The sequence below is a fragment of the Mizuhopecten yessoensis genome, unplaced genomic scaffold (assembly GCF_002113885.1).
Source record: "Mizuhopecten yessoensis strain PY_sf001 unplaced genomic scaffold, ASM211388v2 scaffold10831, whole genome shotgun sequence".
Taxonomy (NCBI): domain Eukaryota; kingdom Metazoa; phylum Mollusca; class Bivalvia; order Pectinida; family Pectinidae; genus Mizuhopecten; species Mizuhopecten yessoensis.
Window position 1 is genome coordinate 736,563 of NW_018408743.1, and position 18,038 is coordinate 754,600.

General features: G+C 34.0%; 1 protein-coding gene across 4 annotated transcripts in view; it reads right to left on the bottom strand.

Annotated features, from left to right (window-relative positions):
- The window catches only part of LOC110462796 (tyrosine-protein phosphatase non-receptor type 14-like), a 34,222-nt gene extending 16,245 nt beyond the window's left edge, over positions 1 to 17,977 (bottom strand). For 2 of the 4 annotated variants that reach the window (XM_021516976.1, XM_021516973.1), the window contains exons 1-8: positions 17,817 to 17,977; positions 9,876 to 10,099; positions 5,686 to 5,864; positions 4,632 to 4,729; positions 4,040 to 4,269; positions 3,764 to 3,852; positions 3,052 to 3,133; positions 2,539 to 2,621 (exon numbers count right to left, since the gene is read on the bottom strand). In XM_021516976.1, coding sequence (XP_021372651.1) covers positions 2,539 to 2,621; positions 3,052 to 3,133; positions 3,764 to 3,852; positions 4,040 to 4,269; positions 4,632 to 4,729; positions 5,686 to 5,864; positions 9,876 to 10,049 — 935 coding nt within the window. In that variant the 5' untranslated portion in view covers positions 10,050 to 10,099; positions 17,817 to 17,977. Of the gene's footprint in view, positions 1 to 2,538; positions 2,622 to 3,051; positions 3,134 to 3,763; positions 3,853 to 4,039; positions 4,270 to 4,631; positions 4,730 to 5,685; positions 5,865 to 9,875; positions 10,100 to 10,941; positions 11,006 to 14,999; positions 15,098 to 17,816 lie in introns of those variants that run through there. The other 2 variants (XM_021516974.1, XM_021516975.1) reach the window with 2 other exon arrangements.
- Between the last annotated feature and the right edge of the window lie 61 nt (positions 17,978 to 18,038).

Genomic DNA, 18,038 nt, shown 5'->3' on the forward strand with positions numbered 1-18,038 from the left:
CTTTTTTTTTTCAGATAGGGGCAAAACATTTTAAGAGAAGTGACTCTTAGTCTGTATAATTATATTTCACCTTTTATTATTTTTTCCATATGAACAATTTTTCCTAAAAATACACTATCACTATATCCATTCCTCATGAAATCTATTTTTAACCGTGACCTAATTTGATTACGAGAGGATTTTAAATGAGCTCCACCCTATACCTCCACTCCCACCCTTGTTATGTAATCACTGTATTATTTGTCCGTTCTGTAAATGCCACGTGTAGGATGACCAGTAATGCCAGTGTAAATATTGATACAAAATATACAAATAAATAAACATCACACCAGTCAGTACGATTGGAGTATGACTCATGCGTAACACATGCATGTACATATATATATACAAAACAGGGTACACAGGTAATGAATGAAACTGACTGACAACATTCAAAATTGTGGGCAATCCTATACAACTATCTATACATAAAATGTTCAACTAACTTTAGATTTCTAATACAAATGTAGTACCTTCAGGAAAAGACGATCAAAAATTGTATCAGATTACTGTCCAGGTACAAACATCACAATCAATAAAGAACTTTTAAGATGAGCACAATAGAAGAAAATACCAACAATTTTGTGCCTAAATCTACACTGAAATTTCACTTGAATTATTAAGCATGCCTAAATGATTTTTTCTCCAGACATTCTTCGTTCGCACACAATTCACATATACCATTTTAGCAGAATACCTAATGATGGTTTGTAAACTAACACAACATTTCTGATGAGGTCAGATTTCAACCCCTGTACCTGTGGAGATTACCCAATACAGCTATGCTAAGGGTATCATAATGGCCATCTTTTCCTGAAGATTCTACACTTTTCTTTCTTTACATCTACTTTTCGTGAAATGTAACACATCAGTATGTAGAAGTGTGTATTGACATTAGTGGAGGGTACACATACTGTGATTCAGTATGTAGAGGTGTGTATTGACATTAGTGGAGGGGATACAAATACTGTGATTCAGTATGTAGAAGTGGGTATTGACATTAGTGGAGGGGATACACATACTGTGATTCAGTATGTGGAAGTGTGTATTGACATTAGTGGAGGGCATACACATACTGTGATTCAGTATGTGGAAGTGTGTATTGACATTAGTGGAGGGTACACATTCTGTGATTCAGTATGTAGAAGTGTGGATTGACATTAGTGGAGGGTATACACATCCTGTGATTCAGTATCAGGTATGTCATACAATGACACAGCAATCTATTTTGGCAGAATGTTTTTGTTTCCAAAATACAAAATCTGAAGAAATTACAAATTTTCCAATTAATGAAAATGACAAATTCTTTTTAAGTTTTTGAAAGATTTTCTAGAGCTGGAAAACATGTTTTCACAGATCATGGTCAACTGTGTAATTAAACAAGATATAAGTGAATGCGGATATTTATGAATACATGCCAGAGGTCAATATCTACATGTATGTGATAAATACATATCTATATTATAATTCACTGAAGATGCATTCACTTATATCTTGTTTAATTACACAGTTGACCATGATCTGTGAAAACATGTTTTCCAGCTCTAGAAAATCTTTCAAAAACTTAAAAAGAATTTGTCATTTTCATTAATTGGAAAATTTGTAATTTCTTCAGATTTTGTATTTTGGAAACAAAAACATTCTGCCAAAATAGATTGTTGTGTCATTGTATGACATACCTGATTGTGAATCACAGTATGTGTATTCCCTCCACTAATGTCAATACACACTTCTAGATACTGAATCACAGTAAGTGTATACCCTCCACTAATGTCAATCCACACTTCTACATACTGAATCACAGTATTTGTATCCCCTCCACTAATGTCAATACACCCTTCTACATACTGAATCACAGTATGTATCCCCTCCACTAATGTCAATACCCACTTCTACATACTGAATCACAGTATGTAGAAGTGTGTATTGACATTAGTGGAGGGTATACACATACTGTGATTCAGTATCAGGTATGTCATACAATGACACAGCAATCTATTTTGGCAGAATGTTTTTGTTTCCAAAATACAAAATCTGAAGAAATTACAAATTTTCCAATTAATGAAAATGACAAATTCTTTTTAAGTTTTTGAAAGATTTTCTAGAGCTGGAAAACATGTTTTCACAGATCATGGTCAACTGTGTAATTAAACAAGATATAAGTGAATGCGGATATTTATGAATACATGCCAGAGGTCAATATCTACATGTATGTGATAAATACATATCTATATTATAATTCACTGAAGATGCATTACGAAAATCATTTTTTCATAAGACATTACTGTATAGGTGTAGCTAATGTATACATCACATGTAAACGTGAAAATTGAATATGTGTGTTGAAGTTCACTAGAGCATTCTATCATCGGTGATGTCATACACAACAGCTGATATGGCGAAAGTAAAATAAGTGCAGGTGAAACCGTAAAATATCAATTCAACATGTGACCTATACTGACAAATCAGAAGCTTGCACTATGATAAAGTGACACATACCTCGGGGTACCCTTGTTAGCCCTATAGAATTTCTGTTGTAAGGAACCCAACCTTCGGAAGTACTTAGCTGTCTCGGAATCTTCCTATAATGAAATTCAGAATACGTTGAAAACTTAAAACATTCTCTAGGTCCTACAAAAATACAGTGAAACATAGTTATTGTAAAATGTTACACATTTGCCTTTTTTTCTGACTTTTATCATCGAGCATAAAATCAAATTTAAGACCAGAAAACAAAATTATTATATAGCTATCAGTCAGTTAAGTACAGTTAATATGTCAACTCAACCTGGGGCTAACTAGTGTTAAAAGATAATAAGACATTGCAGTGAAAAACATATTTGACAATATTACTGTTTTGGTATTTTTTATGGCAAATTCGAAAATTCAAATTTTTAAAAATTTAGTTCTTTTCCCAAACTAGTCTGTACAATTCTTGAGACATGAACATTGCGATCAGTGAAAAATTGAAAACAATGCTTGGTGATAAAGGCTGACATAGTTATTACATACCATGTGATATTGACAGGAGGACTTGGACGTGTCAACCTCTACAGTTTTCTTACTCTGGGTCAAACGAGCAATTTCTGACCACCTGAAATTAAGACAAAGACATGAGAAATTGAGCAAGCTGATTGTCCATTGTTGCTTTAAACCTTTCATCCCTATGTAACTTTAATAGACTCTACCATGCATTGATATGGATGAGTACATTGTGGTCTACAGTGGTGAAAGGGTTAAATACATCAATGCATGCACCCTACCAGTAATATTTTACATCTCATCACAAATTTAACCATTTTCTAAACCTCCTTTCCTCCCAAAATCATAACTTCACTACTTTGACAGATCTGAAGCCCTGGCATTGGAGATACCACCAAACATAACTAACAGTGACATATTTGTTTTGCATCAATTTTGACATTACTGTAAAACAATGGTTTAGAACTTGAAGTTTATATAAGAAATTATATAACAAATGGATAAATTTTATTACAGCATACATCCAGTCATCGAATCATATCTAACATGGTAAATGTTCAACCCTTGTTAATAAAGACCCCCTTTTTTTTACAGATGAAAGTGACAGGTTTGCGAAGTACATTTGGATTACTGGAACACTATTGAAAACAAAATGGTAAATATGTTGACTGGATAGTAAACACATGGTGGGTGGACAAAGAGGCCGTACACAGAAGAGTATGTACCAGGTAAGTATATTTACCTGAAGAATATGGCAGGTTGAGCATCCAGGTAACGAGCAAAAATTCCCAGGTAGGACGTTCCCAGGTAGAGCTCTTTTCCTTTCTCATCCTGTGTACAGAGAGAAAAAAGTGATAAATTATTGTTAATTCAATTTAATTCACAGAAAGTCCTTTTAATCTTTTTCCTTTATAAACAATTACATAATTTGTACAGATTTAAAACAATTATACGAACGACCTTCAGTAACCTTAATCACATTTATGACCCTTATACGACCCTTGTTCACGACCTTTACCTTGGCTGTGTAGTACTCCATGCCGTATCCGTCCATCATCTGTATCTCCTTGATATACTGCATTTCCGCCTTGAAGGGATGCACGCCCTGGAGACTGATGTAGCCGCTCAGAGTCTCGTTCATCATCTCGGCCATGACTGTGTCGTCCTTACACATTGTCTTAGGGAACAGGTTGTTATCCTTGAAGTAGTCCTGGGCGTTCTTGTCGTAATCGTGGTCACCAAACTCCGCTGAATGGTAGAGACACACATTATTATGTTGGTTTCAATGAGTATTGATGGAATGGTTCAATGGAAATTTGAGAGGGTTGAATCACGGAATTAGATTATCCGTTATAATTTGTTATATAAGTCCGTGGTTGAATTACTTAATGTAAACGGATATTTTCGCTAATTTTTATCATTTCTAGTAAACTGATATTTTGTTTAGAAACAGAATTTCACCAGTTCCATGAGGATACTGTCTTTTATCCCCTTTAAACTGCAACACCCAAACTTTAGACAGCCAAAAATGTGAGCCATATTAATGTCAACTAAACAGTACAAAACCTATATGTACTGTAATTAGAAGGTTTGTACCCCCACTGTTTTACCTTGCAGACAGAAGGCCGCTAGCCGAACCACCTGGTCCAAGACGATCGGTATACGCCCCTCCACAATGTCCATCTTCAGCTGCAGGAAGTAGTTATATCTGTAGAAGACAATCAAAGTTTGACGAAATGATTTCAAGAGGAAAGTGGATGTCCATAAGTGATAAAATTACCAACGGCTGTAGCACTTAATGTTCAGAGTAGCATGTACTGTAAATAAACTTACCAAGTCCACTCAAATTTTAGAACATTATGCGAATTCTAACAGATTGAAGCAATCATGACTTGGACACTAACAATATATGCCATGAAAAACATTTACAGAAACTTCAATTAGTATTGTCATCATTTGCCTCCATATTTAAAGTGTGGAAAGTGCTAAAATAAGATTGCAACTAAAATAGATATGTTTTAAGTACACTACTACCGTAACAATAATCAAGAATGCAAACATATACCATCAACCTCAATATAATGCCCCTCGTTTCTTCTGCCATCTCGCTTACCGCCAACATATTTCAAGGGCCTTTTTTTCTGTTTTTCTCCAGAATTAATTTATAACTTTCCCTCAATTTATCACCAAACCTCTATATAACGCCAAACATTCTCTTGACAAATGGTGGCATTATAACAAGGTTTTACTGTATGCTGACACATGTTCCAGATCTGCCATCAACTGACAGGACGGGTTAACGATGAGGTTATTTCTCTTAGATATATCAACTACATTGAAGGGTGTCATTTAGACACTGTGAGCCACTTTATTTTCCCAAAAGATAAATTTACCAGTTAATTTAAAAGAAGAAGAATTCGTAAATTTAAATTTTCTGTGATTATAAATTCCATTGATAATTAGTATAAATACTGAAATAGAATCCTCTCAATTGCAATTTCAAATACCTATATATACCTGTTCACAGATAAAACATTCAGGTACAGTTTGAATTATTAAACATGAAAATACAGAGATTCCTTTCATTTATTTCATCCGAAAAGGAATTTCATTGTTGATAAAATCAGTAATAGATAAATACTGAGATGGTGCGTGTAGACTGACCTGGCTGCATCGTCGGTGATCCTGTGAGCCCCCGGGATGTAGAACATCACACCAAAGTAGAGGCGGGGTGCTGTCGCTGCCTGGGCATTCTTGTCTATCTGTTTCTTCAGGGGCTTGGTCAGGTCAACCCAGTGGAACTGGAGTTTCTTGGTTACATAGCGCAGGCCGAAATATTGAGTCTACAATGAACAATTCACCATTTAGAAATACATGTATATTTATACATCAAAAGCTAACAAGCAATATTTAGAAATATTTCACGCCTGAAACAAAGTTCCATGTAAATTATTAGAACATGAAAACATTGCTCTTTACTTTATACTTGACAACCTTCAATCTAAAAATTAACACCAATGTATATATACATGAACACATCTACAATGTACCAATGCACACAGCAAGGAGTTTCTGAGAAGACAGAATATCAAACCTCATTTTTTTCAAAAATAGGAATTGGCTTTCATTTCATCTTCATCTCATGATAATCATTAAAAGATGCAAAACTTGTTAATGAATTTTCTGATTAATATTCCCTTCTTATTTCTTATTTCTGAACTCAAGATTAGCCAGCGAAAGAACCTTCAGAAAACTGAAGTCTTCTTTTTTTCTCTGCCACAGCGGCTTACCCCCTCAGTGACCCCAAAGGAAGCCCTCAGATCCCTCATCTGTGATTTATAATTATCAATCCATCTTACCAAAACCATGGCTTTGATATGTACAATGGAACCTATCATATATTGACAAAGATTTCTATATAAAATTTGCTATTAATAAAGAATGAGTCAACAGGTGTATAAATACCTAAACAAGGACATAACACCTTTATCTGTGTATAATGCCTATGGCATCATTTCTGGAGATAATATTCAGCACATGTGGTAGCAGCCTTCCTTATGTACAAATTGTAAATAAACTAGAGCCAGAAATAGACCAAATGATTGACAGACAAAATACATCACAGTATAAGACAACAATGTCTTTGTTTATATAGTACAAATATTTTGACCTACTGATAAACAAAATGTTGTTATTAAGCCTCAGGGAAGATTATCATGTCTTAGTGCCGCTATAAATAAAACTGTTCTTAATCTGACTTTGTCTGCTCGCTGCATTTTCTGTTGTGATCCCTTGTAAATGGTTGAGTCAGCACAGATTGTTATAGATTGGCCATGGGTATCTTATAATCCACCACACTAAACACCCTGAGTGATTTTTACCACTATACTCATTACGTTTTGTGTGATTTGTTATGTGTGATATATTTTGATGCTTTGGGATAATGAGGTAAGAAAAGTATGTTTACCAATCACCATGAATGAAAAAAATGTACTCTCAAAAGAGAATGGGGAGTTGATACAACGAATACGGTACTTTATCAACTATAAATATCCTTCTTTGTTATCTTACACAAGTATTTGTTTCCTGTTAGTCATGATCATGATAATACAGTATGACACCCTACAATTGACAATCCTGAAGTCCATTAAAAAGAAATAGTATAATGTCCGTCTTAAAAAATCATCACTTTAAACTTGTAGCCATTTATGCTGCAGCCAATCAGAAGCAAGACAGTGGCCATCTTGAATTTTTTTTATTTGGGTAATGTGGCATTATTTATATAAGACAAGTACCACTAAACCCTCCCGAGGAACCCTGACTGAAGTCAGAAATGGCATTACAGTGAAATGTTGGCAGTACATATATCCTCCTGTACTACATTATGTAACAGTGACTCTGACCTAATTAGGAGTTGGTTAAATCTACTTTTTCACATCTATATACAGAATCAGTGTATCACCGTATAAAAATGTCATAAATTTGGTATTTCTTAATTGCAAGATAACCCCCAGAAACAACCGTATGGAGGACAGAACAGACTGACTCCCCGATTTTCACAGGGCATCCCATGTTTGTGTTGTGTTGGAACATAGGACTTTAGACATATCCTCTTGCAACAGTAAAATAACCCTGAGCTGGTGATCTGTGAAATCATTTACAAAATGTATCAATATATCTGTGACAAATTTTACTAATCGTCTGACAGCAACTGGTACATTGTATGCGTGTCTTTACACATGAGTGGACAGAAAAACTGGAGTTACAGTAATTGTTGAAACTAGCAGTCACTTCATCTATCTAGGACACAATAAACTAGGGAGCCATTGACACTATTTAGTCCACCACTAACAAAAGTCCTCTCCACCACCATACACCACGTCCCTGACAGAAGTTCATAGATTTATTTGACAGCGTAGTAAAACCTGTTTCTACTTAAACCATGATTCACCTACCAACAATTGGTTTCTTATAAAAACTGTTGATATTTGCTGACTAACTGGGACACTGAACAAGAAATGACAATAGTTAATATCAGGTATTACAAAATCAGTAAATAGCTAGTACACATGCACTTATCATCATTAATGTCAAGAATATGGATCCACGTCTAGATATATAGTTTACAGTACAAACTGAATCTCATGATCATTAATAATAAGTCTCCCATTCCAGATGTTTACTGAATCTGATTTCATTAATTTTCCATCAAATTCATCATTGAAGATTTTTCAATAGGTCGACTATCCAACACTTATTCTCTGGAATGTAATAACTTAGTACTTAGTCTTACCACTTCACTTACCAGAACAAGTTTGCATCTGTCATTAAAGTGTGAACTTTTCAATTTTTGTCCCTAAATTCCATAGTTGAAAAAAACTTGACAGAATTTTCCTGATGGTTTAAATTAAGTTTTTGTAATTAAAAATTGTAAAAATAAAGTGGAATGTGTAGTAAAATTTCACAAAAATTATACACTGTTACATGGTTAAACTTGAATTTTATTCTAACTGCCTATTTTACTGGATATCTCTGGTTGACCTTGAAGTGCTATACTTATATGATGTTGTTTACCAGGAATTCCTATAATCTGCCCGTTTTTAAGTAGGAAAGACTGTACACAAATTATCCGAAACATTTGCCCAGCCTGGGGTTATGTTAATATGTTAATGAAACATGATACACGTTACCAGAAATTTTAGAACCAGGCAATTTTCAGCTGTGAGCGGTTATATACTTATTACATTTAAAGGATTTTCCACACAACGTAATGGAAAACAGTGAATTAGATTCGTAGCTAGCTACATAGCTAGTTACATAGGTAGTCTCGTATGTAGACTCATTATTTTCTGACCACTGGTCATGAGTGACCACTCATTTATCACAGATTCAGACTCAGCATTATGTATGTACATCATACAAGACAAATGAGCCTTGTAATAAATCTCACAGCTTAACCTTAACTTCATTAATAAAAGTTTCAAAAATTCAAATATGTCTCAAAAACTTCCAAAAGTTGTAGATGACTATTTTATATTTCATTTAAATTCAATTTTTAAATCATGACAAATTGGACTCTCTGCTGTTAAGCTTACCAGGCATTTGATGCCTTGCAAGGAAATAACCATAAATATACTGATGGCAGAGATATTCGAAGGAGCCTGGTTAGTCTACTACATGTTTTTAGTGTATTGTTAGTCTTGAGATATATTTTTATTACATACAACTGAAATAAGACCGTCGTATATATAGCTACCACTCATGAAAAAATATTCAATATCCTAGAATTCTGTGCTGATTAACTCATATCTTAAAATGAAGGAATTTCAAAGTTCTGTCAAGTTTCAAAACTATGAATGGCACATTAACATTATTAGTAACAAAATATATTAATTTATGGTTAATACAGTTATCAGTTTACAAATTAAATACGTCAGCAAAACCTCACAAGCACTTCCCAACTTGAAAGAAACGTATGTTTACCCTAGAAATTTAATGTTAAATTTTGTTCACTTGACATTTTCTTCATCGTACCAAAGTATATATCTGATCACATAAATAGAGCATAACACCAGGGTTATAAAATAACATTAAGAATAAGACTAATGTCCAAATTTCAATGGTTTATAAAATACCATTGTTTCTCAGAAATCCATTTATGTCAAGTCTTATGTGGTTACAACATCTTTGAATATCAGCAGTGCATATGTAGAGAAATTATCTGCAGACCTCCAGACATATGGACTGTTAAACATTCCTAGAACCATGTCAGATTTCTGCTAAATTCGGATATAAAATGACTGTGGTCTGTACGGCCTGTAATGATGTAATATACTCGAGAAGAAGGGTTTTACCTCGGCGAGTTCGATGCGTTGCGCGATGCTGTCGAGACACTCCTGTCCAGTACTGTCCGAGTTGAGCGTACATTCCAGGAATGAATTGTCCAACATGGACACTCCCACCACAAACACGTTCTTGGACGAAACCTCATATCTCCTAGTCCTTTTAAAACGTAGGCCAAATGGCATGTTTCTTATTTCTGTCTACACATCGGTGGTCGGTAGATTGATCGAAGTAACTGAAAAACAAAGGAAACAAGTATAAATTTACAGTATCAAATCCACATTGGCTTAATTTAGTAATTAATGAAAATAAAAATGTTTCATGTCTGTCATTTGTCAAAAACACTGTTTGATAGATATGCCTAAGAACCAGATTACTTTTTATGCCTAACAGAAATGAAACCAGTATGTAAGAAGTCAATGAAAACGATACATTTAATGTTTTTAGTTTTTAAGTTTTAGTGTTAATTTCATCCTTCACATGTAATTTTTACATGATGCTGTGTACCAATATTCACTGTGAAAGATGGTTGGCATCCATAAGTATTACACATAGAAAACTATTGTCCACTGTGTCAACTTGTAATGTAAATTGGGATTAGTTAACTCATTTCTGCTGGCCCTATCTTTCAATAATAATCATAAAAGATATTTTTTTTAGATTCTGATGAAAAGTGACTGAATAATGAGACACTTATAATCAAATGCCAAAAAGATTTTATCCTGGTCAAGCAGACCCCTGCTGCCCACACATATATATCTATATCTGGATGACCACAGGCTATTTCACAGGTGACCTGTCAATGATGGATAGGAAATACAGCTGTTTGTGCTACTTACCACAAGCTTGACTCCCAAATGTAACAGTTATAGGCATAAAATCCAGTTGTTTCTCAACATTTACACCAGAGAACTGACATTTCCAATTCCATAAAAAGTCATTTTTACTATTTAGCCTTATGATAAACATTTACTGAACTCTCATATTCCCATAGATTGAATATATAAGATTGTCTTCAGTAAAACGTATATTTGGAGAAAAGCAAGCAGATGACTAAACAACTACCAGGGTATTTACCTCTGATGTGCCGTGATCAGTGTTGAAGAAATGAGTTATTCCAGAAACCGATCAAATATATATCAATACAAGGATAAAAGTCATCCAACTGTGACTCTTTATTGACAATAGGTAATTCGGATGAAAATATTATGAATCCTCAGTGAGTCAGGAAACTGTGACAACAAATTCACACTGACGTATGTGTACACTTTGTACAATTTAGGAAATACTCCAATTTTCCACACAGCTTATTTACAATTGTACACCTCCATCCAAGCACACAATAAATACGGCTTTCCCAGAGGGTGAGTCATGACTAAGGCCTTAAATGGCTATTATTGAAGAGATGGTCACCAATACCTGTATGTGACGTCTATCTACCTGTCCTGACTCTGCTGACGAGTCTACAGGTATATTATAGGTGGTTCAATTTAAGGTGTGACTCGAGTCGATATAAAAAGGATTACTATTCCATCAAATCCAACAATGTTTAAATGCCCACTTTCATTGTTTAAATGACCGAACAAAGAGTCATTTAGTACGATATGTTAAAATATTGGGTATCATCAATACTTTTGTCACAGGAAACATAGTGTGTGTTCAAATATATAGGTGCAGGGAACTAAGGGGAGGAGGAGGGGTCAAGGGTCACTTATAACTGCCAGGGAGCAGAGAGCAAACATCAATCGAGAACAACTGTACTCAATGACCCCGGACATCTTGTTAATCAAACACGAAGGAGATAGAGATTTTACCTTGATTACGTAATCCAATCTAAAATTCTACACACATCCCGTAAATTCTACACACATCTCGGTGAATACCTGCGTCTATTAAAAATTCACCACATAACGTGACATAGAATGTATAAACATCTCTCAAGTATGTGAATGGGACTTTTGTTTATAACCCTTTTAAATGGGACTGGATATATATATATACGGATGTTGTATAGTGAGTCAATAAAACAGGGTCAACATTAAATCATTATGGCCCATCATAAAATATATAAATATACCCTTTACTGAAAAAGTACAGCATGTCAGACATGCCCGACCACATAAACATCTCTGTTGACCAGCTGATAATCATGACAGCCAACGGCCATTTATAGTTTAGTTGGGGAGAGTCCCTGAATTCCAGCCCGCTGTCGTGTTTCACTCCTAGGACATACGGCTATAGCGGCACTATTTAAAGCAGTATTGTGTTAATGACACATTAATGTGACAATTATGTCTGTATACGTACAATGACACATTATAGTTCAGACTCATGCTCCAAGATAATCATATGTGATGGATATATTTAGGAACTTTATCCAATAAGCGAGACATTTTTTTGTCATAATCATATATATATAGAATTAACCATCAGCATTTCAACTATTTTTCCCAGAACAAAAGGTTCCATTGTATATTCATACAAGGTTTTTCTGCATATAAATAATATATTTCAGGCCAAAATTACAGGGTTAGATGTTAATTTTGTTTGCTTGATAGTGAAATAAATTAATGAATTTATTGCTGGTCGATTGTCAATGTGACTCATCTGAAATTTCATATGAAAGTAACATCCCCAGCATGAAATAGAAAAAGGCAATCGACTTTAGAAGATAAACAACCTTCTATTCATAGTAAATATGGTTAAGTCTGAGAAAATTTTGACAATTTTCATGCAATATTTCTGTAATTTGAACAGTTCTTGGAAAACAACTTTCTTAAGGTGGCTCCACACATCTTCATCAGTGACCATTTTCGTTACATACCTCCGGAAAAAGTACAGTTCGGACTCAATTATCTTGAACGAAATATGCATGAACACTGTGTCGTCATTTCCGTATTGCATATCGGGCATTTCAGTATACTGTAGTGTAAATTATAGTAACACCTGGTAAACAATATTACATGTGCGACGATGATATGTCAACACCAAATATCTAGAATTTGTTGGGAAATGTGTAACCTCACGCACTTAAGGAATAAAGCTTCCAATACAAAGACATAAACTGACTCACAAGAAGACACTGACATGAGACCAGTCGACTTCAAGAAAGTCATATATTGTGTACCGCTCTCAGATGTGCATATCACGTGCTTACATGAAATTCACAAGCTCGATGTTGTTACGATTTTCGCTGTTGAGCGAGTTTCGCTCTGTCGATTAAATCATTTTTACAAATGCAGTGCACTTACTCTAAAAATGCATGTGTGGGTGCATGTGAGAACGGCATACCATGTTATAGCCTCTGGTCACATATGTACCTGACATGTAAATATACAGTGCACTAGCGAGCTGTGGAATCATGTCCAAAGTGTACATGATGAGAGTAATTTGGTTTCATAAAAGAACAATAAATTGACAATTTTTAATTTGATGTCATAATTTTAATTTACTTGCATCACTTTTGATATATGTCATTGTGTAAATTTTATCCCTCTGCAAAAGTTCCGATTATTTTCAAGGAAGGCAACTCTCACAAGGATCAGTGATTGTAAAAGTTAATATTAATTAATTATAAAGCCATTGTGTTTATTTTGTTCAATTCCCCACTGTTTATGTATGAATCTTCGTGTTCTGTTTGCTTTTAGCTTGCAATTTTGTAGATAATCACTTTTATCCGTATAATTTCCATAAAAAACACTTTGTGTAACCTGTTTTATATATTTTGCGGTAAATAAAATATTTGTGGAGTTAATTAGCAATGCTTTAGATTGTTTTATTTCATGATCATTTCTTTATTTTTCTTTCAAACTTGAGGAAGACAGCTATTCCTAAAATACCCAAGGGAAAAAAATGTGAATGTATAAATAAATACATATAGATTAGCTACGTGTCCAAACAGTTCAGGAACCGCATGTTACATGTCTTACATTGCATTTCCCCCTAACATTCCTTATCACATTCAAATCTGATATGGTGTAAGAAATTGTTTGAACATTTTCCTTTCATCTCATTTCTGCAGAAACTGCACATGTGGCAAGACAACAGATCTGTTTTATGAGAAATAAACAAACATTAAAATCGTACAACTGGGACATAACAAAGGCCACGTAACAGAATCGTGTATATCTGAATGTCAATTAGAGAAAACGGACGGTGGACGTGACAGTACAGACACGTTCATCACTACTAACAGTTAGCTGGTTGTATCCATTCACTTTCCCACGCCATCCTATTGAAACTGTCCTTTCAAAACAGTTCCTTAATATGGTACAGGGTATGCATTGAAAATGCGATAAGATCTTTATCGCATATATACTCACACTTAGTATTTCTAAAGAAAATTACAATCTTATCTGTCAAACGTTTCATTTGATTTGCGATTGCTCATACACTAAATGAATTTTGAGTAAAAATTGAATAAAGGGATATGCAATTTTTGAATAAACAAAACTTCATAAATAAAGTTAAATTTAAAAAAGCATATACATGAATGTACAATATAAGAAAAGTAAAGGTAAAATATCAAGGTATAAATTTATTATAATGTTTGTCTTGTTCCGTGTATCATTTCATTTACAACGTATTACGATTTTTTTCATCTTTCTCAAAAGATACCCATGCTTTTATATATATATACAACATGGGAAAATATAACTTTCACAGAGTTCAGAAATTTCCACATCAAAATGACAATTAAAATTATTTTGTGGTGTAAAATAAAACTATTTGTTTTGTATGTGGTGAATGGTATGCAATTGTGACATTTTTTTTTCATTTAAAAATATAAATTATAAATGATCTGGAAAAAAAGTGCTAAATTCTATAGGAGAAAACACTATATTCTATAATGACTACTAAAACAGATCATTTAATCAAAGTATTTCTACAATTGATACAATTCGCGACTAAACCAAGGTTTTATGATCAGCTATAGTATAGGCTGACAATGAGATCTAGACCAGTGATAAAGCTAGTTCAACAGTGGACAGGGTCCCAATTACATACAGGCAAGTGATAAAGTTGGTGACATTTTGGAATATCAGACAAACTAAAACAATTTGGACCCCTATACCTTCCTCGCAGTATTCTGAAACAGAAACAGGGTTGAAGAGACCATGCAATGGCAACCCTACCTGACAAATTACACATTAGTGGTGTGATGCACAGACCATGCTCAGGGTGCTACATCCAATCAATACATTTCTGACCCCAGAAACTACAGCTAACACAGTATCCTGGTATAGCAAATAACCTTTGCATTTTGTTGTTGCATGGGGTAAAGTACATGTACATACAATTGAGAAATTACACTGACTCACCAAAACATCCCACAGTAAGGGATAGAAACCCCTTGTGTATCCTGTGATCAAATTAAGTCGTGATGATCCTGATGAGATTACCCTGTGTGTGTGTATGTATATATGGAGAACTTTGGCTGGAGCTTAAAACATCCCTAATTCCATAATAATCTAATCTCATTATGGCCTAATCATTTACAGGGATCTATGTTACATGTACAGTCTATGGTGTCGGCCCAGATGAATTGGCAGGAAAATGGTAGAAATTGCAATGGACTTGTGTCATTGACCTTAAGCCTTAAACCTTATTATAGTCAGTTATCTTGTAAAAGAGGTATTCACTCGGTCACCATTACATGTACTAGTTTCACAGTGTTAAATATACATTTACCAGAATCTGTAAATTCTACACATTTTGTTTTATCATTTGACATGCTGACACTGTTTGAATATCTATTTTAAAGACCTTTATAGCAATCCCTTCTGTATTTAATAATTACCCTGGTAGATATAATATGCAGGATGCATTAAGGTGCTTTATAGCAAAATCTGACCAATAACAGTTTTGCCTCAACGCTTATAATATTGACACCCAATCTCATTGAAACTAATACAGATGTTAATTTATCACCTATGCCGGCAGTAACAGATTGATGAACACCCAGTTCTTTATAACACACCACAAAGATTTAGCCAGGAACTCCTTATTAAGTTACATAGTCTTACAGACACAGAACACAAACATGTTCACATGAGTATTTTGTTTTATGCATTTCCTTTGTATTTCAGGTTTTTGGGCAGAAACAAACTTACAATGGATCGGGTAATATTACCGTAGTACAGCGATTTTTAACATGTTGATCGTGTACCAACAAAATATTAGTATAAAGGGTTGTAAACACAAAACCATGAAGAATTTTGAACTTGTATTTACTGGTATGCATTTCAAAGATATTAGGAAAAACAAGAGAATATATCTAATCTAATTCCATAGTTTTATCAACCTAGGAAGGACATTTGATTATCCAAATTTATTATCACCCTTGTAAATTATTTGATGCTTCCTGCCAACTCAACTAAAGAGAATTTCTCGTTTTTGTTGTTGATAGATTATCAGGCTAGTAAACCAGAGGTCCCGGATTTAATCTGGTATGATTTATAATATAATTACTTCTGACACAGGATAATTGAACATGTGTCAATTGAAAATTTGTCAAAATATTCCCAACCTTCAATTATGAAGAAATTCCTTTATATTTTCATACATGTAATTAATTGCCAAAAACAGCCACTAATACAACTTAAAACTATCACAACATTATACAATGATACAATGTATATAAGACTTTACCAGACAACCAAACTTCCAGGTCCATTGTTCTGGCTGGGTCCAGTAGATTTAGTCTAACTGCACAAGTGAAAGTTTATGTCTATTATAATTAATTATTTTCCAATGGAATAGTGCAATTTTTTTCTATTGAATATTGATTTCTAAATTCACACCATAGTAATGCATCATCAAAAACACATGAATAGGCAAAACTGCTTTGTTCCTGCTAAAAGACCACAATGTTATAAAGGCAACATCAGTAATTCTAAGAAGTGCATCTGTATATGCATATGACAATTTTTGGGACCATATTATATTTAATCTCTGTGCAAGTAATTTTCAAAACCACTTCCCTAAACGACCAGTGCTTTTGAAAACATTCTTTTTCTTCAGAAATGTTATACATTGATTATAGTCAAATAAATTATTGTTTATGTGTGATAAAAATGACCTTATAATTGTTTCCATTTTATACAAGATTAAAGAAAAACTCTTCAAGATTTGTTTTATAAATCTCCAATGAAATGGAAGAACATTCAAGACACCATATTTCTGTTTCTTTATGTACTTCTCTTTCTATAATAGTATCAATATACATTACAATATACAGGTGGCCCCATCTGGATCAAGCATGTTTTCGTTAGCGGGTCACAGACAATGATCATCACATAGATCTACATTACAACTTAAAAGACATTTCTATATATGATGCCTCCAGTTCCCCATGTCTGTCCACACAACAAGCGTCTACTTTGACCAAAAAAACTACACCCCCTGGTACTCACATAGCTTAAGTGAGATACCTTCCTTTAATTTATGCTTTAACTTATAATCTGTAATGTAACTTTAAAAATAAGTTTCCACAACAACTAAGCATCTAACATTCTTCATGTAATTAAAAGTCAGTGACTGTGTGGTTAACTTTCGTTTAATTTGGTATCGTATACAAACATAAACGTTAATAAGCTTTTACAACCGAAATCCCATTACAAACGTGAGATTTTATCAGTTTAAACTTCCAAAGTCAACAGGTCATGATTAAAAATCTGTGCGATATTTAAAAATGGAGTAATCTAAACAACTTGAAGTTAGCTGTAATAAACAGTCATGGCTAATTTCTAGTTTTCCCTAGATATGTGACAATAACATTACATAGAACATAAATAACTGACACTAACTGTATGAAATATAAGCCAGTAGCATATCATATCTTGTTGATTCAAACAAATAGAAATGCCTAAAATGTGACAGTGAACATGACAAGTGTTGATCTACTACAGTAGTGCTAAATATTGAAGCACTTTAGCAATGGATCTACTTACGTGTACGTTTGAAGATCACCACTGTTTAGAATAACTGATATGCGATGAAGAAATATATATAGTGTCACCCTCCACTGCGGGGAAACTCCCTCACTGACTAAACAGGTGTGGGCATCGAAAGGTGATCAAACATTTTAGCATCTGGGGCAATTCACGGTGACGTAAAGTGACCAAGAATGTGAAGATTGTCAATTGTCGTAAACAATAACAAAAACTATTGGT